We start from the raw sequence: 24,498 nt of genomic DNA, 5'->3' as shown, positions 1-24,498 counted from the left end.
AAATTACATTCATCACAATTTCATAAAAATTAATTATAAATCTGATCAATAAGTCAAGACACATAAAAGTTTATTAATATAATACATATTTAACATCTAGAGATCTAATTTCATCATATATACTTAATTCTAATTTGTTTTAGAAACAAAAATCTAGTCATAACCCACCCTTTCATTACCATTTCTACTCTACGTTGACACATTACTCAAGACTCATAAAACATGACTTTTATTCATTCTTCAGCAAAATTTTCCAGGCCAACAATTTAAGCCTTTCATCACTCTACAACATTCCAATACCCAAAATTGTTTTCCACGCAAAACACAACATAACACCTAAAACCTCAAAATTTCATTCAATTGAACTTTCTCTCAATTTTCCATTTTTTACGATTAGCATTTTTCTAATTAAAAATAACAAACTAAATGAATAGTTTATCTTACCTTAAAGGAAGATTCTTAGCAATGTTTTTTCTTTATACAACTTCAAAACAAAAGATTGTTATATCTACACAACAAAAGCCCCATCAACCATCAAATATGATTTTATGATCCCATAAAGTTAGATTTGTTTAGACGATAAGAAAGTACATGCAACCAAAAAACCCACATGCAAGAGGGATCGTGGGTGTTTCTCTCTTCCATTTCTCTTTTCTTTAATTATAAACACTAAAAAAAATTGGCTCCAATTTAAAATGATTAAAAATGAAAAATATCTACTTAACTTTGAAATATGTTTGGTTCTTTAATAATTCAAAAATCATTATAATTATTTATTGGATTCTCACATGTGATATCTCTTAAGATGTGTTCAAGATATTTTAATTTATATCTTGTGTAATTAAATGTTTTGCATGCAAACTAAAGTGTCTCTGTAATATGAATTATCAAGATAGAGTAAACAAATGTTGAGGTTATTGTAATTAGACGTAGAAGTAGGTATATTCAAACAAATTTAAAAGTCTTTTTTTATTATTCTTATCCCTCGTCTCTTATATTTCCTTCTTGATATATTTCTCAATTTTTATAAAACAAAAATCTTCTTAACTAATAGATTCAATAAAAGGTTTCTAAGACATATTAGTTGTTTAAGAAAAGTTTTAAAACAAAAATTCACCTTTTATATATTTTCTTTTCTTCCAACAAAAAACAAATGATCATACCACGCTTGATGATGTTATCATCCAATGTTAACCTGTTATGAAAAGTACGCTAAATAAGAAAAGAGATAGAAGAAGGAATAAGTTTGCTCCAACCTACTAAATCATTCATTGTGCTAGGTTGAACAAAACAAGATTATAAGCAATTTTATGACTAAATTAGAGATTGCAAGAGTGAAAAGTAAGTCTTCGAACTAACTAAATCAAGTATAGGAAATTGTTTGTTTGATAAAAAGTGTAACTTAGCCACCAACTTCTTGTGACCCTTTTGACCATACTGCTAGATTTAATGCCCAAAACACCATCCTTGATAGATAGGCAAGATTGCTTCCAAAAATTAGTGATCAAAGTTAACATTGATTGTCCAAATAAAGTTTTTGATCCAAGACTCCATGGTTTTTAATCCAAATAAAGTTTCTGATCCAATCAAACCTTTAGAGAAACTAAGTATCAGCCGCAACTTTCTTCCTATATAAAACCTTTTTTTTTTTATATATATTGACTTGCTGACAAATACCACCTTCATAGGATTGGAAAAGATGCTTGCAAGTTATACTTGGTAACCCTACAAAAAATGATAAAATCATAAACATAAAATATGGGTAGGAAAACTCATTCCACAAGGTCCTGCAATAGGGATCAAAACTATGTTGCTGTGACACAGTATAGCAATGGCACTACTAAGAACTTCCACTACAAGACAAAAGAAAATAAGGTATACTGAATCCCCTAATCTAACTCATCTACAAATTTTACCATTGACCAAAATAAAAATTTCGATAGAAATCAAACTGATGCAAAACTTGCAAAATAAAAATCTCTGTTAAGAGTGTCAAAAACCTTTTTGTATGTTGAAATTAAAAATGCACCATAAATTGGTAAAAGGAAATTTATCATGGAACAAACCAAGTGGCTGACGCAATTGCATGCCATTGTATGTCCCATTAATGAAAATTTTAGAATCTTTGATTTTACGCCAAATTTGTTAGCTTTATATTTTTTGGCTGACTCTTCTGGATTAATATTTTATTGATTTTTAGTGTGGGACATATGAATTGACATAATTATATAAGAAAACTTAATTATATTTTAAAAGTGTATATTGCTTATAAAGCTATGTTAACAATTTCAATTACTGTCATTTTAGCATAATTTTTCCAAACTAAAACTACAGAAATTTGCATAAAAGAAACACTTTTTCAACACAGACCGAATGGAATATTAACTTCATTATCAATTGAATAAAAAATTAAACATAAATTATCTACAATAATTTTTAAAGTACTTTTTTCATATTAAAAAAATTAAAATTAAAAAGTTATCCCAACCTAAATATGCGTGAATCATCCCCCGATAAATAATTATTATTTCATAATAAATATGGGTTTAGGACCCAGGGAGTTTCAAATATAGTCCAACCCTTCACGTGCTTAATTCCCATCTGGGAAACATAATTCAGAAAGTTTCTTCATGATCAAGTCAAATCAATCAGACAGTCACAAATAACAAGTTAAAAATATTTCTAGATCATTAGTTTTCAAACAAAAAATCTATATCACTAAATATAGAAAGTAACTGTTTTTAAATTCTGATCGAACATTAATGGAACTGAATTCTTGGTCAAAGAAGGATTCATGTTGATGAACCCAGTAATATTTACCATGTCACTGCAGAACCATACTAATGTTGCTGCTTCCATCATGCGACTTAGTCCATTCTTAGGAAGCAATGAAGTACTAGCATTGTAATAGTGAATTACTATATTTATATCTGGTTCGAATTAAGAGAAAAAATGCCATGCTAGACAAAGAGGGAAGACACAATATCCAGCAAGCAACACTATATTTCATTTCACTTGGAGAAAAAACTTTACATGTTCTGAACAATCCTATATTTGCTAGTTCACTCACTGTCATACCTACAAAAATTCTAGCGCATTGGTGAAAAGGCTTCAGCAGCAAGAAAGAATTGGTTTCATTTTTTATCCAAAATACTACAGTTATGTTTCCTGATCTCTCACAGCATGGTCTGAGACAGTTCCCTCAGATGACACCTCCACTTCATCGGGCCGTTCAACCCGAGAGGGATCCGACTGAGTCTTGCTGGAATCTCCACTGTCAAGGTCATGTACTTCTTGTTCTTGAGGTGGACACCAAATTTTTGGTGAAACCTGCCTGGGATTCTTGTTTCTGAAGGCACCTTCTGAGTCTTTGAATTTGGCCCTTCCAGCAGGCCTTGGCAATGGATGCTTGCTGTCAAGAAAGTTTGAAGCACCGGTGGTGATCGGTGGAAGATGGGGGCCGGGAGCAACACAGGATGCAACCAATTGAAGCACTTCAGGAGATGGAGACATCCCTGAAATTGCTTTTTTCGAAGAGTGTGACGAGTTTGCCACTTTCAAATTTAGAGGAGGCAAGTTAAGGTCAGATTCAATCTGCTGAGGTCCTAGAGGTCCTGTCTGAGAAAGTAGAGGCAATGGCGGGCCCGAAGGAATTGAGCTTGAGGCACCATTATCAACATGGTGGCTGCTATGCAAGTCCCTGCTGTTTCCAGCAAAATCTGGAAGACCCCGATTGAACTTGTGTGATCTTCTCTTCTTTTTCTTTTTGACACTACACCTGGGGTCCTTTGGTACGGAAGGAGGTGGTCCAGGAATCACAAATGGAGGAATTGTAGGCTTATCTTCCCCATATAACAGACGAACTGAATGAGCAATGGCTGATACTGTGGGTGGCAGTTCAGGATTGGGAAGTTTTGCGGGGGAGCTAACAGCTTCTCGTAACCAGTGGGGAAGCTTGTCTTTTGAAGAACTGCTTCCACCCACTTCCTCTACTTTTGAGTGCAAAAGATCAGATCTTATGGGGTTAGATAACAATCCAGAGCTAGTAGATTCGCCATTACCTATATTAACATGATTATCGCGCATATCATTTGGTGATCCATCTAGAAGTATGGGCAACTTTCCACGCTTGGTGTTTCCTTGGTCATCCTCCTTCTGCTGTGCATCAATGCTGCCTGAGCAATTCAAACCTAAAGAGCCCAAGGTACTGGTTCCAAAAGAATTGAGTAGAAACGGTCTTTCAGTCAGTACACTCGAAGAAGTACCTGGTCTATCGGATGTTTCAGCCGAAGCACCTTCAGGAAATTTAGATCTGTTTTTATCATAACTCCAAGATGGAAGAGATGCAAAGTGATCATTTTGCATACTAGGTCGGTCCAATGCACTAAAATGTGACAGACTAGATGCAGAATCACCTATCCCTAGTTTCATGTCAGTCAGATGATTATGAAATTTTGGTGGCAAGAGAAATTTGCTCCCATGCAAGGCCCTTTCCATCATGCCATCAGAGATTGGAAAATGTGCTGATTTGGTAGATTTTGTCATCTTCGAGGATCTTTGCGTAGGAAAAGGTGGTCCCTGAAAGACTTTTACCTGTTCCTCTTCCCACCTCACGGATAAATCCTCCGATGTTTTATACTTTGAAAACTTTAACTTGGGATCTCGGAGCATAGCATCCCAATTACCTCTTCCGTGCCTACGAACACCAATCCATAGGGAATCAAGCTCATCTTCAGACCAGCCATCGGATTTTGACTTCTTTTTCAATAAATTACTTGATGCAGATCCGGTTCTCATCATTATGTTTTCAAGCACCTTCCTATGGTTCTCTGGGAAAGATGAGAACGTGGTTGACCTTTGTCCCAAACCCAAAGTAGGGGGTACATCCCTGTCTTGCTGATTATATCTGAATAAATCTTCAGGGGGTATTTTGAAATTAGGCAATGCTGGCATTGACGGAAGGTCTTGCATAGATCCATTCAAAGATTCAAGTCTTCCTCCTATAGACAAATTAGGCAAAAGGTCCAGATGTGAATTTGGTATGTTCTTGGTTGTAAGTGGAAACCTGGCCAGCAACCTTTCATCAAATGGCAGGTTTGGCAACGCCATCTTCTCCTGAAAATGAGAGAATCTAGCACCTGAATTCTCAAATGCATCAGATTCCTTTCCTTGCACAGAGGGTGGAAACTGCAAAATAAAAACAAAAAGAACGAAAGGGTACAAATCATAAAGACACATCCGTAATGCCAACTACAATTGACAATGAAATCCACACAAGTATAAAGAGAGCATACTGGAACAAATGGGAGACTGTTATCAGGGATGCTGTTTTTGAAACTTGGGTGTAAATTTTCGGTAGATGCATCTGCCAGCTTGGTATTTGCTGCCATTTCCTTACTTCTCACCTCAGCATCCATTGATGCAAGACTGAATGGAAACTCTTGTCTGGATCCATGTCTATTTTGTCTCCAATTTAACTTTGAAGTATTGGCTTCTGATGACTCTATTTGTTTTGCATTGGGAGCACAAAGCCCCAGTACGGGCAATAAATTGTTGGTGGACATATTGTTTGTCATGCTCAGTCCCCCCTTAGGATGACTTGGAAGAAAAATATCAGGGAGAGAACGGCTTAGGTTACTGACAGAAGCATCAAAGTGACTGCTCATTTTATGTTTGGAAAGCTTGTCAATCCTTGATAAGTCCGTGTTGCTATTCTGAGCTTCTGAAAGTTGTGTGTATTTGCTGTCCTCTAAGTTTATAGAAGGCAACTCTTGAACTGAGTGTGTTGGTCCAGCCGCTAGATCCCCACCTTTGGCAATGGCTGGAGAATGTGAGATTAACTCATTACTTAGAAGACCCTCAGGATTTGCTTCTTTAATCGCCTTTCTTCGCGCAAGTAGATCCTTTTGCCGAGCTCGGAGTTTAACACTGTAAAACAATAGTAAGTGAATATTCAGCATCGGAAGCCCATTTAATCATAAAAGCTTACTATTGGTATACAGAATCTATCACTGCTGGAGGAAATGATATCTTGGTCCGCTAGTTTGAAAATAACGGATTAAAATACTTGAACCACAATTAAATAATCACATCAGTAGAGATAGTTCTGAAGAGGGAACACCAATAGACTATAAATTGTTTAGAGGAAATTAAAGCATGGGTGTTCAAACTACCATAAACAATTAATCAGGCTGCATGTAGGACTTGCTTAAAGCTCTAGGTATATCTTTTCCAGAAGATAAAATTAAGGTATTGGAGGCTTATATTTACATATGAATTAAACAACTCCATGAAAAGAAAAAGAGGGAAAAAAAACTATATGCATTCAACATCTACTTTATAGAGAAAAAAAGAAGGAAAACAAACAAGGAGGAACTCCTCGACAATTTATTAGCGCACACAGGAAAACAAACTTCTAAATAGAATAATGCATTGTAATCACCCGCACACTGTCAAAAGAAACACACCCTTGAAAGCATCCTATGTATTACACCAAAAAGAGGTCATACAGACAAACTAACAGTACCAATGACAGACACCCATTTCAAAATTTTATAAAAAGAGGGGCTAGAGGAATGATGATAATAGATTGGAAGATGAACATGTATACATTTCCTTTAACAGTATTCAATAACTGTGAAGTAATTCAGAAAGTTCAAGAAACAAGTCATACTATTTTGTCTTATGGGCCCGTCCTGCTGGTGTATATTCACGCTCAGGCTCTGGTTCTGGCTCTTTTTCCTCTTCACCGCCACTCTGGTTGAACAAGCACACCATTAGAAAAGTTTAAAAAATAGACCAACAGAGTTTCTAAAAGAGTTAAACTAAACATACATGAGCTAAAGATATAAAACTGATTGACAAGAAAATTTCATTAGTTAAAACATCTTTTTATTTGCATTTAATTATTTAAAAAAACAAACTTTGACTTCCTACTTTTTTTCATCTTATTTTAATATTTCATTATTGAATTTCAGGAAAAATTGCCAAAAGTCCAAAACCCAACTAAGCCAACATTTAAGTTTTATTAGCTTTATATATCTGATAAAACACATGGGATGATATTTTAAGAAGTATGAGAAACAAAACTTCATCTCCCATCACTAATATTCAGAACCAAATACATAATTAAAAAATGTTTATCTCGTAAAGTTGTACGTTATACTGGTGAGTAGTAGAATCAAAGCAAATCACCTCACTCATTGTTTCACTTGGATGTGGAGCATATACTTCCCTATAAGAAACAGCTTTCCTCTGCCGCTTCCCTCGACCAAGAGCTGCTTCCTCTTCATTTTGATATTTCTCCCACCTACAAACCAAGTTAAGACAAAAAGTTTAAGCTAAAACATGTTGGTCACATCACTTGATAGCTAACTATGTCGTCAAATGCATGACCATGAATTTAAATAAATGTACTATCATCACTTGTAGAGATAAAAATTAAAAAAGTGGCTTCTAATAAGCATAGCTCCTTTAATATCATGTGCTCAAGAGTTCATTGTTTGCTGCTTTAGATTCTTATAAATAATAATTCTGCTACTATGTTAGAATTGTAGTTAGGATTTACATGGGTGCCTAAAGCCTTTTTTAGTTTACAATGATCTGCAATTTATGTATGCGTGAGAAATGTGCCACTTCATATAACCAAGACCTGAGTGTAGCCAAGGACCTGTGTTTTCAGAGATTTTAAAATATTATTCTAAGTTACAAAAGGCCGTCAATTAGACTAATTTCATTTAAATTCAGAAATTCCTCCAAATTTTGGAACGGGAAGGACATCTTGAATAGAAGCAGGAGTTCCACTGAGGATGAGAAAAAAGGTGTCTTTAAAAACGGTAAAATCAATTGACATATAGGATCTTTTGGTAGTTGGAGAATAGCATTGAGATCCTTTTTTAAGCCGAAAATATTCCATAAAAACACATTTAATAGCCTTTGAGAGACATTATCACAAATAAATAGAACCAAACACTCTAGGAGAGACATGAAATAAAGGAAAATTTGGAAAAATAATGAAGTGAGGAATTTGATTTTCGAAAGAGAAAGAGGGCATTCTGTTTATTAAAAATTAGCAGTGAGAGTGTACAGTAACAATGAGATGTATATTCTTCCTCTATGCAATGTCATTTTGTTGAGGTATGCATGGACAAGTGAACTGACACAAAATACCTTGTAAGGATAAGAAAGAAAAAAAGGTCAATAAAAGGACATTTTTTTAGCATTATCACTCCAAAATATTTCAATTATTTTTTCAAATTGGTTCTTAATCTCATTAATAAGGACATGAATAAGGACAAAAGTTCAGGTATGCCTTTCATTAAATAAACTCAAGAACAATAGAATAAATCATCAATAAAGGTTAAAAAATATATAAACCATAAGATATGACATGGCTAGGTCCCCAAATATTTGAATGAATTGTAGAGAAAACTAGGTTACATCTTTCTCAATTTGCTTTGAAAATGATGACCTATCATGTTTTCCTTGTACTTGGTACTCAAATATATGAATGATTGATAGAGAAATACTCATACTCTTGTTACTCCTCATCAAAAACCTTGGACTCTCCGTTTTCAGATTTAGGCAAATGGGTTAACTTGTCCAAGAAACCATGCAAGGAGTAGCAACTTTCTTAGGTATCACCTATTCTTTTGCAATATATGCATTCAGGACATCGACTCCAGCCACCATGTCCTCTTCAGTTACTATTACCTCCTCCTTTTCCACGTGGTGCTACCATTATAGATGTTTCAATAACTACACTTGAATTTATATCTTTTAACAATGTAACCCGAAGAAGTCTAGTTACTAAGTTGTCTAATGAAGGAATCTAATCACCATCTAAAGTTATATAATGCGGTCAAAATCTAAGTGTAGACTTCTCAAAATTAGGATTATGTATAACTTATCAAGTATTTTGTTCATATCCTCTATAGGATTATGTATATCATATCTAGAAATATGTAACCGCTGATTATATTCTAACATCCTCATATGAATTAGCCATGAGAAATCTCTTTAGTTCTTCTAATGTAGCCCAAGCCTTTGCTATATGTGAGATCATATCATGATTGGTCTGCATAAGAGGGACAACTCTTTTGAGTCATACCAAAGAGATATTGAATGTCATTAGCAAAAATATTTTGTATCTTATTCCAAAAAGAAGAGCATCTCTTAAAGGAATTGAGTATTTCTAAGACATCTTGTTCAACTGACTACCAAAAAACAACAAATAGTTGGAACTCCAGTTTTTACCACTAAGATTTATCTTCAGTGAGGAAACCACTGACTTCCTTTTCCAAATGGTCATGGTATCCTTGAGCAAGGAAACACAACTCAATGGAGGTGGACCAAGATAAGTAGTTCTTCATGTTGAGTTTGGCCATGGCCATTAGGATTGGCCCAAAGGAACGAGAAGAAATAGTAGAAGCTATTATAGAGACAGAGCCACAAACAGATTTGAGAGAGGGAAAAACCCAAAGTCGTGAGGAGTGAGATCTGACTAACTATCCAAGCAGTGGTCCAGTGTGATCCTGACATTGCAAAGGCAGCTCACAGGACACACAAGCCTACTGACGGGCTGACAGAGATCAGCATATGCCAGTCTGTCATGAAGCTTTTGGTGTAGTGACCACTGGGGGTTGGGTCCTGCCACTCAAGGCACACTTAACCTTGACTTTTGCTGGACAAAACAGTGGTGGATGACAGCCGGAAACAGTGGACAATGGTTGTCTGATGATAAGAGAAGATAGATAGGGCCCTTGATACCAACTTGAATTAGGATATGATAAAAATCAGTGAGTATCTTAGCTGATGTGTATTATATATATACAAAAACGAATACAATACAAGAAAACGTTATATCCTATAGCACTCAACTCTTGGTCTAGTTACATATACCCAAAAAGCAGCATTATAGAAGTCGTACATTACAATAACAATCATAATTTTAACAGAGACAATAACGCTACTTACCTCACACGCAGTAGTTTGTCCCATTCATTTTCTTCATTGACATTCACTGTGTTATCCTCTCTCTTCTCAGAATTTTGTGGACACGTGTCATCAGTCCCATCAGGAGGAGATTCACCCACTACATGCTCTTCAGTTGGTTCATCATTCCACTCAAGGGCCTAAATAAGAAATTTTGAAGTCACAATAGGGGCAGAGTTTAAACACTCAATTATATCTAACCATAAGAGCACAATGACACAATTTAAGAAAAATCAAAATGGAGGACTTAATCATGCAATTAACGTGATAGAATCAAGTTTATGAGAGAAAGAAACTTGCAGAAAATGGCAACACAGTGCATGAGGCTCCCAACAAGTGCAGTTTGGGGAGTGTAGACATGCACAGCCTGACTCGCACAAGTAGATAGATTATTTATAGGATTTAAACACATGATAACCAGGTCAGAAGGCAGCAACCTTACCATTTCACCAAGGCTTGCCCTTAGAGAAAGAAACATGTATCATTAAAAATAAATGGAATGAATTTCCATAGAATTAAGTACACGGGACAGAAGCATCAGCAAATTCTTAGTATTGATTGTTTACATGTTAATCCTATAGACAACTAAAAAACCATATATAGGGTCAAATATAACCATTAGTGACAACAGGAAAACTTCAATGACCATATAAGCACACAAACTACAAAGAAGCTTTTATAAAGCAAAGGTACCTAACCTAAGAAAGGGAAAAGAATAAAACTCCCCAAGAGAAACAAAAACACACGACAAGGGAGTATGTCCATGTCTAAAACAACAAACAAGCAAAACAGGATTCAAGAAAGCTCAAAAGGCCTGCCACATGACTAAGTTTATTGCCCCATTGGTAATATTCTAGCTTCAACTGAAAGTCCAAAGAAAAATATTTTATCAACTAGAGTTAATCAATTATCTCACCTTCACTGAACCCAGCATATCATTCTCAGAATCCCCTTCAGCATTATCAGTTGAACCATCTTGGAGGTTTGAACGGTCAAGCAATTTTAAAATAGCATTTTCATCCCACAAAATCTTGCTATTGCTATCAGTACACTTATCCTTGTATACATCTCCCAGACCACCAGTCCTCTTCCTATGCTTATGTTCTACATCTGCTACAGGCTCATCTTTGCTACTATTGTTATTTTCACTCATGTCCTTCCCGTTCAGTCCTGGAGAATCGTTGAAGAGCTCCTCAGTTCCCCACTTTAGAATATCTTCTACTTCTTTTTGTGATCCAGACTTATTTACAAAAAGCTGGTCAAGCATCAATTTCTTCTTAGCAAGCTGCAAGATGCGCTCTTCAACACTAGCACGAACCACAAGCCGGTAGACCAAAAGCCTATTAGATTGTCCAATTCTATGTGCTCGATTCATTGCTTGGATATCTGCATGGGGGTTGAAATCAGAATCATAGATGATGACAGTGTCAGCGGTTGCCAAATTTATTCCAAGTCCACAAGAGCGAGTGGATAACAAGAAAACAAATCGACTTTTGTCTTGGTTAAAGCGTGCAATTGCTGTCTGGCGATCAGCTACAGAAACAGATCCATCTACTCTCTCATATGTTTTAGGCCCAAATTCTATAGTTAAATAATCCTCGAGGATGTCAAGAAGCTTGGTCATTTGAGAGAAAATAAGAACTCTGTGACCTTCCCTGTGTAAAATCTTTAGCATAGAATGTAGAAGAGTCAACTTAGCTGAAGCCTTTATTCTCATTTCATGAAGGAACTCGACAGAACCAGATTCAGGCTCAGTTCCTGGTATGAGGTATGGATGATTACAGACCTTCCTCAATTGCATCACAATGTTCAGCATTGATTGTTGGGCAACCCCTTTCCCAATATTCCGCAATATCTGATAATTCTTTGTAAGCATTGCACGATAATATTCAGCTTGGATGGATGACAACTCAACAGGAACCATTCTTTCAGTCTTGGGAGGGATATTTTGCATGGCATCCTTTTTAAGTCTACGAAGCATGTGAGGAGCAACAAGTTTTTTCAATTCATCAACTTTCTCTGCAGTCGTAAGATCATTAAATTTCTCCTCAAAAGAAGATAGAGAAGGAAATGAAGCTGGCTGCAAGAAGTTAAGCAAGTTGTACATCTCGCCAAGGTTGTTCTGGAGAGGGGTACCTGTCAACAGTACACGGTGTTGGAAAGAGAATGTATTTAGCAAACTGAAAAGCTTACTTCCAGAATTCTTCAGTCGATGGCCCTCATCAACAACAAGAACTTCCCAAGGAACTCCACGTAAATGGGAATAATCAGCAAGAACCATTTCATACGTAGTTAAAAGCACATTAAATTTATAGGCTTCAGTTTTCTTACTCAATCCACTTGGATCATTAGCATGCCATTCATACTGGCGAATCATGGCTCTAGCCTTAGCACAGCCATGATATTCAACAACATTCACATCTGGAGCCCATAGTGCAAATTCAGCAAGCCAATTAGGCATTGTAGACAGTGGTACCAAAACCAAGCAAGGAAGTGAAACTTTGAATTCAAAATACAAAGATGAAAGAAAAGCAATAGCAGATACTGTTTTCCCAAGTCCCATCTCATCGGCAAGTATCACATTTTTGGACTTATACCAGCATTTGCGCAACCAGTTCAGTGCCTCAAGCTGATGAGGAAACAAAGAACCACCTTTCAAATCCTTGGGTTGCTCTGTAAGATTGAAAATATCATTTTGATGGTCATTGTTTCTCCTAGTTGAATTTTCCTTTGATGAATCCTTTTCCAACGTGAGAGTTTCGAGCTTATTAAAAAGTGTAATCAAATGAGAAGAATTTTGAAGCACTGGTTCATCTAAACTTTCCCAAGTGCATTCATCATAAGGCAGTCCACTCCACTTTACAAATGCTTCAGATGTTCCATGTTTGGAAGTTTGAAGGGCTAGCACCCGCTGAGGCTGCTTCCAGCGCTCCTCACAAATATTAATTATTGCCATCCCATACTTTGCCTTATAATTTTCTAGTTTTCTCTTTGCAAGAACTTTTAACTGGGATTCAGAAATCCAACTATTATGAATATGAGACTTTCCTACCCATTTAACAAAAAATTCATAGAAAACCTCCTCTCTATTTGGACAAGCACAATCAATTGCATTAGCATCCTGAGCTTTATCATCAATATTGCCACTCATCCCCTTCTCCACATTCATTTCCTTTTGATCTGTTTCAAGAGAGACATGTCTTTCACAATTCTTTGGAAGCTCGCTGTTATCCTTGCTTTCTAAAGCAACATTAATGCTCTCCTCTGTCTCAAGCTTGTCATTTGGTTTTTGCAATTGTTCAGCAGATACAGCAGAATCATCTTGATCTATACCGTCCCTGGCACAGGAACCTAAATCATCAGTGGCTTTACTCGATGAATCAATAGGATTTCCTTTTTTACTTTCTTTTGTTACTGATCTTCGATATACATGAATTGTTTCCACTCTATTAGTGTTTATCAACATTCCTTCTTCATCAGAACTCTTGGCAACATTTTGATGATCATCAACATGATTTTCAGTTGACTCCGCATCCAAATCATTAGCACAAGTAGAATTATCCTCTAAAAGCCTGGACTGATTTTCTGATATGACCAGATCACCAGAAGGCGAGCCACCCTCAACGTTCAAAGACAAATTATGTAATGAATTTGTATTCTCACCATGAATTCGACACCCTAGAACCCGATCAACCTGTGAGATGGATAGGCAAGTAGAGTGAGTTATGATAATCACACAAAAGGTGCTGGGTGAGGTATTTTCTTAAACACAAAAAATGCAAATCATCAGAGACAAGATCTTTTCAGAAGGCTACCTGCAGAGACTCAACAACTGCACTATCTTCGTGCATCAAAGTTTCGTCTACAAGATTTTGTGCTTTATCCAGGTCATTTGATGTGTCTTTCATTACTCGAGAAAACTTCTGCATCCAGGAGAAAACAAATCATGCCTACAGTGTAATAAAAATGTAATAGAATCTCAACAATTATAATACTATTACTAAGCATATTTTAGACAGTATATTTAATATAAATCAAGGATGAGAATGTAGAATTAATACATTCAAATAACAGACTAACATACTATACCATGTCATGCTGCTCTGGTACCTATAAAACACACAGCTACAGCCAACTAATTCCAACCCATTGTAGCAAAACCTTGCATACTTTGAGAAACACGTGTGCCTCATTTTTCTTATTTTTCTGCAGTGTGTAATACACCTAAATTTTGCTCACAGAACAAGTGTCTAAACGGAACAAGTATCTGTAATTAATTTCCAGAAGATTCGTAAACTATATAGTGCCACTAAACCAATGTGATAATTTAAAGTAGTCATGCTTTAACAGCACTATTTAATATTAGTATACCATGGTCAAGAATTGATGTCAGCAGAAAAAAACAAAATGCTCAAACTCAACATATTTTGGGATAAAGTGGAAATTTGAAATATAATATATATCAGATCAAATATGTTAAGTTGGTAATAAATATACAAACACTTTTACTCCATAAATAAAAATGTCAATATTATTATGACAGGATTTAGTCACTGTTATTATTATTAAAATGATATCCATATTTAAACTAACAAGTAAATAGAAGTGTTTAATAGAGGAGGAACAGGTACCTCATCTTTCTGCTGGGCTTGAGAATTCTTGTTTCCAACATCCTCTTTTGGTATAGATGCAGAAATGCTATGGGTTATAGACTTCTGCTTCTTGTGTACTTTATTATTCCCAGACTTGGACTTTGTAGAAGAAGGATTGACAATTTTTTTGCCCTTTTCAGTCTTCTGCTTTTTTTGACTAGTATTATCGTTAACTTTGTTCTTCCTTTTTCTCACGTCCTCTCCACTAGCAGCAATAGCAAGAACGAGTGGTTTCCTTAAAGGAATCTTATTGCAGGGTGAAGAAGTCTTACCCTCCAGTTGTTCATCATTTGCTTCTAAATCAGTAATTTTAGACGGCGATAAAACTACCTTGGCTGGTGAAGTTGACTTCCTGTCTACAGGGGAGTCTGTTGGGGACATGCTTGATTTCTTTTCATCAGCATCCACACATGACGAAGTTCCTTCCATAGGACTCCCAAGAGACGCATCAATAGGTTTGTCGCTACCAGTTTCATCAACTGAGGAAGACAACAATTTCTTTCCAAAAAATTTGACTCCCACGGTTGAAATAGATTTCCCTTTGCTTGAGGACCTTTTCTTTGAAATAAGTTTGCTTCCAAAAAGTCCAGATACTTTTTCAAGGTTAAGTGAGTTGACTTGGCCTTTTGATTTTGCAGGGACAGTCTTTGTCCTTGCTCGTTTTGAAATTGGATCCAGGTGGTTTATGGGCTTTAGTTGATCCTTTCCTTCAAAGCAACTTGGACATTGCCACTTCCCATTAGGGATGCGCTTCAAGAGATAAAATCCCAAATGGTTTCAGATTCAAAAATCCCAAGAATCAAAACTTTGTAGTTGAACGAAAGCACGGCATGAAACCAGACTCGAACATACCTTAAGAGGGGGATCAAGACATTGTAAATGATATGTGCGAGGACAGCTATCACAGCACAATAAGTTGCCACCAACATCACAGATCACGCATTCATAGTAATACTGGATCATAGGTTTTATTATATTTTGTTAGAGCAGCCAAATGGAAATAATAACAAAATATTCTTCATATAATAAATAAAATATTATTTAAGAAAAGAAGTAAGGAAATTGGAGACTGAGGATAGCACAATACAATGAAAGGATATTATTGAGAAGACAATAACATCCAAATCCAATACCATTGTATATATCCCAAAAATATTTTACCAGAAGAGGTTATGTGAGAATGATAGTACAAAGACGGAAATAACAATACATGCTCTAAAAGGTAACAAGAAAGATTAGACAAGCAAAATAACATGAGGAAAGCAAGCACGCTATGGCACTATGGACCGATCTGGTTAAACTTCTCTATATGCTTTTAGGAGAAGAAAAAATAAGTAAACTTCTCTATAAGCTAAAACTAACTTTGCATAAGTGAAAATATGATTTTGGAATAGCCAATATGGGAGAGCTTCCACAAATTATTTAAATTGTGAAGGACTTGTTTAAATTTATCCTTCTTCATTTCTTTTCCTACAAATGTCTATGGAGAAATTCGTCAATGTAGGCCCTGCATATAATTAGACCAAGAAACCTTGGAGAACCCATAAGCTCAATTCCAAAGGACAAGGACAGCTTTCCCAGATAAGAGGAAGCAGAATATACTTCTGCTTCAAATATTTTTCCACGTAATTCCTAATCAATATCAAATAAATGCATAACATTGACACATACATCTTAACCAAATCTGCTAAGCTACCAGTCAACGGAAAACGTAGTGTGGCTAATTGTATCAGGGTATCTGTGACTAGCTTTTTTTTATCAGCCTGTGACAAGGTAAATAAGTCTGCTAGTAGGCTTCAGGTAGTGGTACTGTAGGTTATATCCAGATCTTTATTTTTCTGATGTGAGACTAGACAATGGTCAGAAGTAGCTTCAGTGGTCTCATGAATGCCAATAAAAAAATAAAATGAAAATGCTAAATTCAAATGGAGAAAGAAAATACTGTTGAAGGCGTACACTTGGGCATTAGTTTTGACCTGAAGGTGCTTCATCCAATGTAAGGCTAATTCAAGTTCTGTGTAATCATACCCCAATGCTAACAAGGCTATAAATGAGTTTGGCATGTTTCCATACAAAGATGTCAAAATGCATCCATGGCCAGCTTCAGAGAGTAAATTCGGCAGTAAGAAAACAGTGTAGTGGGTAGACTTAAAGCTAGGCTTGCTGATACCGGAGAGAAGTCATCAGCACCCACTTCAAAAAGATGCTTGCATGGAAATGCATGACAGGTGGCAGGATTCTTAACAGTTTTAGAAGCAGTCTGAACTCTGAAGAGAAATTCTAAATTTAGCGTCCCAGGTCTCAAAGGCATCTTTTATCAGAAGGAGCAGCAGTTTGAATGAGCTTTTAGCTGTACTCAATGACCAAGATGATGGAGGTGCTGTCACATTCAGCAGATGAATCACACTATCACGCTTGGACTGCACTGCCTCCTGCACCTCGAAGTAAATTGAGTAGGCTGAACTACATATGGGTAGAGGATTATCTGGAACAATGATTTTGGGCTAGTCTATGGAAGAACCAGCTGGAGAACATGCCTCACACTCCCTTATGCACTAGTGGGGAATGATTGGTCAGATTTCAGCAACTCACATGTGGTGACACATTAGAGGAAAATAGGCAGCGATCTTCCAGTAGTTGAGTAATTTGAGCCAAGCAAACAAGATTGTTGGATCATTCAGAATGAATAAAACACCCATTAGGTGTGGGTGCAGAAGTCAAATCATGAGGAATAGAAGTAGCCAAACACTCATGAAAGGAGAGAAAAACAAGCTTAACAACTAATTAATTGAGGAAAAAACTCCGAACAGCTGTATATTGGAGGTAAAAAAAAATAAGGGTTCCAGTGGCTAGAATTAGTTCACAATGGGAAAGTAAGAACCATCAAAAGAAAACCATGAAAGAGAGTTCGATAGTTTTCAAAGAGGAATAGTGCAAGAGTATGCCACAGAAAAATATTGCTTTCATACCATGCAAATAATTAGAGTATGAAGAATTATGTGTATCTGGGTTGAACTCTAATCTCTTGGTTAGTATAGGTAATCAATAAATGAGCTAAATTATTAGCTCATTTGCAGCCTATCAGTAACACATACACATCAACGTCAAAGTTTTATTTTTAGACAAGCTAAACCTAACACTTTTTTTTTTTTTAATTACAAGCAATAATATCATTACTTACCCCCTCTTTGGACATCAGAATCTAGAAAGCCCCTCAATGGTGAAGTTGACACACCAAAGATGAGAACAAAGGAACGTAGCAACAATTGTCTAGACCCAGACAAAATAGAAAACGCATACAGCAAATGATGCACTAGGAAATATTCAAATTCTCAAAATTAGCACTCAAATTAGCCCAAGGGTTACAACCACTATTTATTATAATAAAGCATTTGCTACCAAAAAGGAAAGGATAAATAAAATAAAAGCCCAACACAACCCTATGACACTCAACATTTTTAAGTTTTAAATTATAATAAAATCTAGCTCTCAAAAGGACGGCATAAATAAAAAACTAGCATAATACCATAATATCCTCAATTAAAATAAATAGCCTACAATCATGTTAGCCTTATACATTTTGAGAAAGTCACAATCAATTTCCTTCAAATATCTATATCTCCGGATCAATCTAGGTCAGAAACCATTTTCATTTAAACTACATTGAAAATACAAAATATTTGTCTTAATAAAGTCCCAAACGCTGTTTTGAAAAAAGATCTAGTATTAATAAGCAAGTTTTGCATTCTTTTTCTTTAGTTCACCCTGCTATTTGGGGTCCCTCTCATACTATTACCCCTTTAGGTTTTAAATATTTTGTTACATTTAGTGATGATTATTTGAAATGTGCTTGGATTTGGTTAATGAAGTGTCAACCAAAGCTGTTTTCTATATTTCAAATGTCATCTAATGAAATCAAAACACAATTTGGTATACCCATACGTGCTTTTAGTAGTGAATATGCTCGTGAATATTTTTCTAACCAATTTCATCAATTCATGAAATCCAATGGTACCCATCATCAAATTTCATGACCTCATACAACTTAACCAAATGAAGTAGCTAAACACAAAAAAAGACATTTTATTTAAACTACTTGAATGCTTCTTCATAGTCATCTTCCACACCATTTTTTTAGGGGATGTTGTCCTTACAAAAATGTCATCTCATTAATCGGATGCCATCATTTGTCCTTAATGATCAGGTACCCCACTCTATCCTTTTTCCTTATTTGCCTCTATACAATCTTCCTCAACCTGTTTTTGTTTCCACATATAACCTCAAAAACTTTCTCCTTAGTCAGTCAAGTGTCTTCGTGGGATATCATCACTCTCAAAAAGGGTATCGATGTTTCTCTGAATATATCCATAGGTATTGTGTCTGTTGGTGTCTCTTTCTATGAGTTTGTTCCATATTATACAACTATTCATTATAATGATGACATATGTAGTCACCTTCCCACTACCATCAACCTTCCTTCATCAACACCGAATGACTCTACCATAACTCGAGATGCTTCTCCTAAACCACTTCAGGTATATTAACATCGTTCATGACCTATTGATATTTCAGTATGGGATCCATATTCAACAGATAATGATATAGTGGAGGTCATGCTAATATTTTCCCGAAGCCATCTCCCATACCAAATTTGGTCCATCTGAAAATGATTGGCCAATTGTTATTTGAAAAGGTACTCGTTTTATCAATAATCATTTTCCTGCTATACAAAGCTTAGTTATCATAGGGTTTCCCCCATACAATATACTTGTTTGTCTCCATTCATGTTTCTAAGTATCCAAGTGAAGCTTTATCTCAACCAGAGTGGCAATAAGTAATGATTGATGAGATGTGAGACCTTCAAAGTAATGGTATTAGGGAATTGGTTCCTATACATTAGTAAATCAATTGTTTGGTGTTAAGGGTTGTACACTCTTAAATCAGGACCTGATGAACATTGATCGCTGTAAAGTTCGATTGGTTGCCAAAGGACAAACAAAAATCCATGTCAATTATGAGGTCACTAGACCTATAACCTGCTGCTGGTTAGTTTAGGAAATATGGGCAGATAATTCTAAGGAGACAAATCCCTGTCATTATGGGATTGTTTCTAAATACATCAACCTAGTCTTAATAGTGAGATACAACGGTGATAAAGAATAAAATTATGACAAGGATGAAATATAAAACTTCCTAAAATACAGAATGACCACCACGGTTTTAACATATAATGACCAGATCACCTACAAGTCCAGTTTCCAGTTAAACTAGTCGAACCCAGCCAGTCCAGTCCGAGTTTAATAACATGTCTACATAGATGTGAGGTATTTCTTACATCTACTGCTCTATATTTTGTTCTTCTGGTCTCCTTTTCAAGGATTGTTTCCTGACTGTTGCAATTACCCATTCTCATCAATAAAATTCCTATTCTATCCAAAAACAATAAAGACATTGTCACAAGTTACATTGGACAAGCCATGATATGCTTAATGACAATACTAAAGACCATTTTACTCTTCATAAGTTGGGTTTCCAACATCCCCTCTTTTTGCCTAATGCAATAAATAAAGTGGACTCAAAAAGTTAACTTACCCCATCATTTCCTTTCTTTTTAGATGAAATTTGACCGGTAGGTACTTCAGTCTTTAGCGAACGTTTAGCTGAAGCATTTCTAGAAGATTCAGATGTTAGTGAATTTTCTTCTTTACTATTGGATTGGTCTTTACCAGAGGACTGATCTAGTCCAAAAGGAAGCTTTCTCCGCTTACGCTTTAAAACCCAGTTCCTGTTCAGCATTTTAGGCGCTGATGATTTGTTTTCCTTCATTGTTCAAAGATGCATCCTGCATAAGCAATCTACTTTGACCATCAGCATGTCATGAGAAAAATGAAAATTCAAAGCATTATAGCTTATAAAACAGCATTAAACATACCTGCTCATTAACAGAGTGCACAGAAAACAATTACATAAAGTACCACAAGCAAATGACATGGAAATAAAACAGAAAATAATTTTGAGCAATAACTAAAAATTAAATTAGTCCTGGTAATCAACAGTGTTTATCGTAATATTATAAGTAAAGTTCAACCATTAGAAAAAAAAAAAATCCAGATGTGTTCCCAATTAATGAAACATTCTTCTAATATATTCAAAGTATAAACCGCCATTGTACTTTATTTAGATAAACAAATAATTTATTAAGAAATAAAGGAGAGATATAAAAGCAAGTGGATAAGAAATCCTAAAAAACTGAAAACTACACCAAGAGAGAGAGATAAAAACATGAGACTAAGAACATGAAAAATGTAGCATAACATGCCTATCTCTCTGATGATCTTTCAAAGATGTCCCCTTAATAAGAACTTTGACATAACACTACAAACAACTAACATGCATTCAACCTTTTTAAAAGATTTATGTAGTCCTCCTTTTCTATTCCTCTTATCATAGACACTTTTCATGATCTCGTAATATCACTCAACATGGGAAGCATGCAAAAAGGATTCAAGAGAGAATATGACACCACATTTCGTAATCACTCAGCAGAATTCAAAATATCAAGTCTGCATTTCAATCTATTCTTCTTTCCCACAACTGCAATCACCAAAAACTGTCTCTGATCAAGAATCCATCAGCTGGTTGAACAAAGCATCCTCTTTGAAAACAAAACCAGCATAATAAGAATTTTTTGCCTCAAAAGGAAAGGTTTGATGGTAGCTAAATGGGAATCAGTCCAAAAAATTTGAAGCTTCAACTCATGTTTGAGACATTAGCCAAAATAGATGGGCTTTGATTATAGTAAATGCAATCGTATCGTATCCAAGATTCCCCAACAATACAAGAAATTATATGCAAATCCTGTCATCTGATGTGTGACTTATTCCAAGATCTAACAAATTTGGAAAATCTAGCCTACTTAAATCTTGAGATAGGCCTTAGGTAAAACTGAAACCGGGATAGTTGAAGCGAATAACATTATTGCTGTTGATAGAAAAACGATTTCTAACCTGCCGATTGCTAAGGCAATGAGTCCAGTCAATGCAAAATCGATTGCCTTGAACAATAATCTGTGAGCGTGTGGTTGGAAATCATGTTAACATCAGGTAGCAAGGCGTATCAAAGAATGTAGTAATTAAAAAGGCCAAGTAGCGGTACATGATGTAACAATGCCAAATCAAAGCAAAAAGTCGCATAAGAATGATAATTTACAACATCACAAAACCAAGCAAGCCTTTTTACATTTAGGAATGAACATTTCAGGACCAAACAAATAAACTCTATCCCCCACTGCCCCAGAAAAATATCAAACAAAAGCCATTTGTTTAACATTTATGACTCAGAAATATTTGAACGAAACACTTATTCAAGGATAGATTAACATGAATAACAGCATTACCTTCTACTGAGGAAAGTTAGAAACATCGAATCAATCCCTTCCGCCAATCCTGTCACAAATGTTAGCATTCGGTAGTCCCCAATGCACAACCACATTCATTACAAGCGAAAAAGACATCCAAGAATAAAACACGCCATTGCCCCTAAAAATGAATATAAAGACTACACAACGAAAAATTTCCTCAGCTTCTGTAGATTCGCAACTCAATTGATATCTACATTCATTCCTCAATCAAAACAAGATCAGATCATTCAATTAGCACAGACAGACTACTATCACGTAAAAACTATTAATCATGATGAATCTGAATAATCATACACAATCTCCATCAAAAGTAAAACAAGCAGCACATACATAATGAACAAGAAGTCAGAGTATGTCCCAGCACATCACAAACAAGAAACACCACAAAAGCCGCCAATCCACACCCAACAAACGGTGAAGCATTCCGCACATTCAACTCACACAAAAACCCTCAAGTCCCTTGGAGGAACAAGTGGAGTCAGAAAGCAGCACAAAATCCAAGTAACAATCCTGCTCATTGAACCAAGAAAATCTGCAAGCGTGAACCACAATCACAGGCCAAGTAGCTTGAAAATCAAGGGACTCAACTAACACAAAACCAAAAGACCCAACTGAAATTGAACATCAACAAGAGGCAAACACAAAACCCCAGAAGCCAAATTCGAGCCAAAACCACAAATGAAGAGCAAAGATGGAAAATTGAGAAGCATACCAGGCTGGGCTACGGATCAAATAGCAGCACGGGCCAGGATTGCATGAGAAGGAAAAGGGAAAGTGGAGAATAGGGAGAGAAGGTATTAGGGCATGGATGCAAGGAGATGAGAGATACGAGGAAAGAGAGAGAGAAAGAGGGCAGACAAATGAATAAATAGAGAGAGAAAAAGAGATAGCTGTTGTTGTTGTTTGTTGATGTTGTCATGTAGAGAGAGAAAGACACACAAATACGGATTCGCCGGGGTCATAGGACGGGGTTACTCTCTGACATGGCAGGAGAGAGAGAGAGTTGTTGTGCTCTCTCTCTTGCTCTTTGTTGAAACCCCAAACCACTCTTCCACTCCAACCATGCCACGTGGCACCACCACGAGCCTTTGCCTTTCTTCTTGCATTCTCCTTCTTCCCCTCACAACACAATCTCTTTCTGCTTCTTCTCCTCGTCACATTCCCTTCTCTTGCTTCCTATATCTCATTCTCTGCATTATCACTTTTCTCATAATCATTTTCCCTCAAATTTTCCTCAACTTTTCCCTCCCTCACACTCCTTTTTTCCTTCACCAAATATGAACTCAGGGACCCAGCCAAAGACCACTTGAAAGTTAGTTAAAATTTTCGAAATTGAAGATCCTTCAAAAATATCAGTAAAATTATTTTATCTTATTCCAGATAAACAGAATTATCTCTAATTTAAGATATCTCATAAGATTATTTATTAACAGCATGTCTCTCTCAATCTTAAATTAGAAACTACTAGGTTAGTTGATCAAAAGTAACTGTTTTTTTGTTTCGTTTCTTCATGAATTGTTTGTGCCTGTTCATTTATAATGTCGCTGTTTTATTAATTTATGAGGAAAATTTATTTCAAACTGTCAATTAATACCTATGCTAACCAGCACTTCAACACTTAATTGAGTTTCTGAATCCAACAACAACTATTTCGAGATTGTGTTTTTCAACCTCGTTTTTTTCTCTGTAACAACTGCTTTTACTGTTGAATGTAAATATCACTGTCACTTATTTAACGTTTAATTTAATCACAATCTTTGGTATTAGTGGAACTACTCGTGTCTATCGGCAAAATAATGCAATCATTTATGTCATGTTTTTTTCACTAAATGTGGAATTTAATCTGTTGGAAATATGTTAAATATTACAAAATTTACAGAATGTATTAGAAATATGTTCTTAAAGATATATTTTCTTCCTCAAAAGATAAATCTAATAATTTCCAAAATTTAATATTCCTTAAAGAATCAATAATCATGAACATAAAAATTTAAAAGTGGCGAAAAAATAAATTTACACGTCTTATTATCTTTATTGCCCTTCTAACTTAATTTAGAATATTATTAAATCGATAATTAAAAAAGAAATTAATGCATAATTAAAATTTTCATTTAATAGTTTTGTCAATATAAAAGAGAATTAGGGAAAAATTAAAAAATAATAATAATAACATTAAATTGTAAATTGTTTTTCTTATTTTTATTTAGTAGGTTATTGATGGTAAGGCCAAACAAAACAAAAGCATTGTGGAACTCTGTATAGAATGCAAACAGAAATATAAATATTTTCAGATCCTTCCAAAGATCTATTCTTCTCCTAAATGATTAATCTAATAATGTCTAAAAAATATTTGTTAAACAGTGAATTGTACTGAGATTTGAAATATTCACAATATCGAATTTATGTCCGATTTTGTTTTCCTTAATAATCTTG

General features: G+C 35.5%; 1 protein-coding gene across 1 annotated transcript; it reads right to left on the bottom strand.

The window, feature by feature from the left end:
- Positions 1–2,983: 2,983 nt before the first annotated feature.
- Positions 2,984–23,231, bottom strand: CHR4 (chromatin remodeling 4). The gene is made up of 13 exons (XM_028063447.2): positions 22,778–23,231; positions 22,042–22,090; positions 21,653–21,712; positions 20,238–20,487; positions 15,498–15,599; positions 14,625–15,395; positions 13,809–13,916; positions 10,910–13,687; positions 9,976–10,133; positions 7,195–7,309; positions 6,674–6,756; positions 5,295–5,928; positions 2,984–5,187 (listed from the first exon to the last, which is right to left on the bottom strand). Exons 4-13 carry the CDS (start codon positions 20,469–20,471, stop codon positions 3,160–3,162), a joined length of 7,011 nt encoding a protein of 2,336 aa, XP_027919248.2. The 5' UTR covers positions 20,472–20,487; positions 21,653–21,712; positions 22,042–22,090; positions 22,778–23,231; the 3' UTR covers positions 2,984–3,159.
- Positions 23,232–24,498: the final 1,267 nt, after the last annotated feature.

Source organism: Vigna unguiculata, chromosome 3, assembly GCF_037176805.1.
Source record: "Vigna unguiculata cultivar grain cowpea cultivar isolate G323 ecotype 2 chromosome 3, ASM3717680v1, whole genome shotgun sequence".
NCBI lineage: Eukaryota > Viridiplantae > Streptophyta > Magnoliopsida > Fabales > Fabaceae > Vigna > Vigna unguiculata.
Note: the sequence above shows the minus strand (reverse complement) of the source record. Positions and strands in the feature narration are given on the sequence as shown.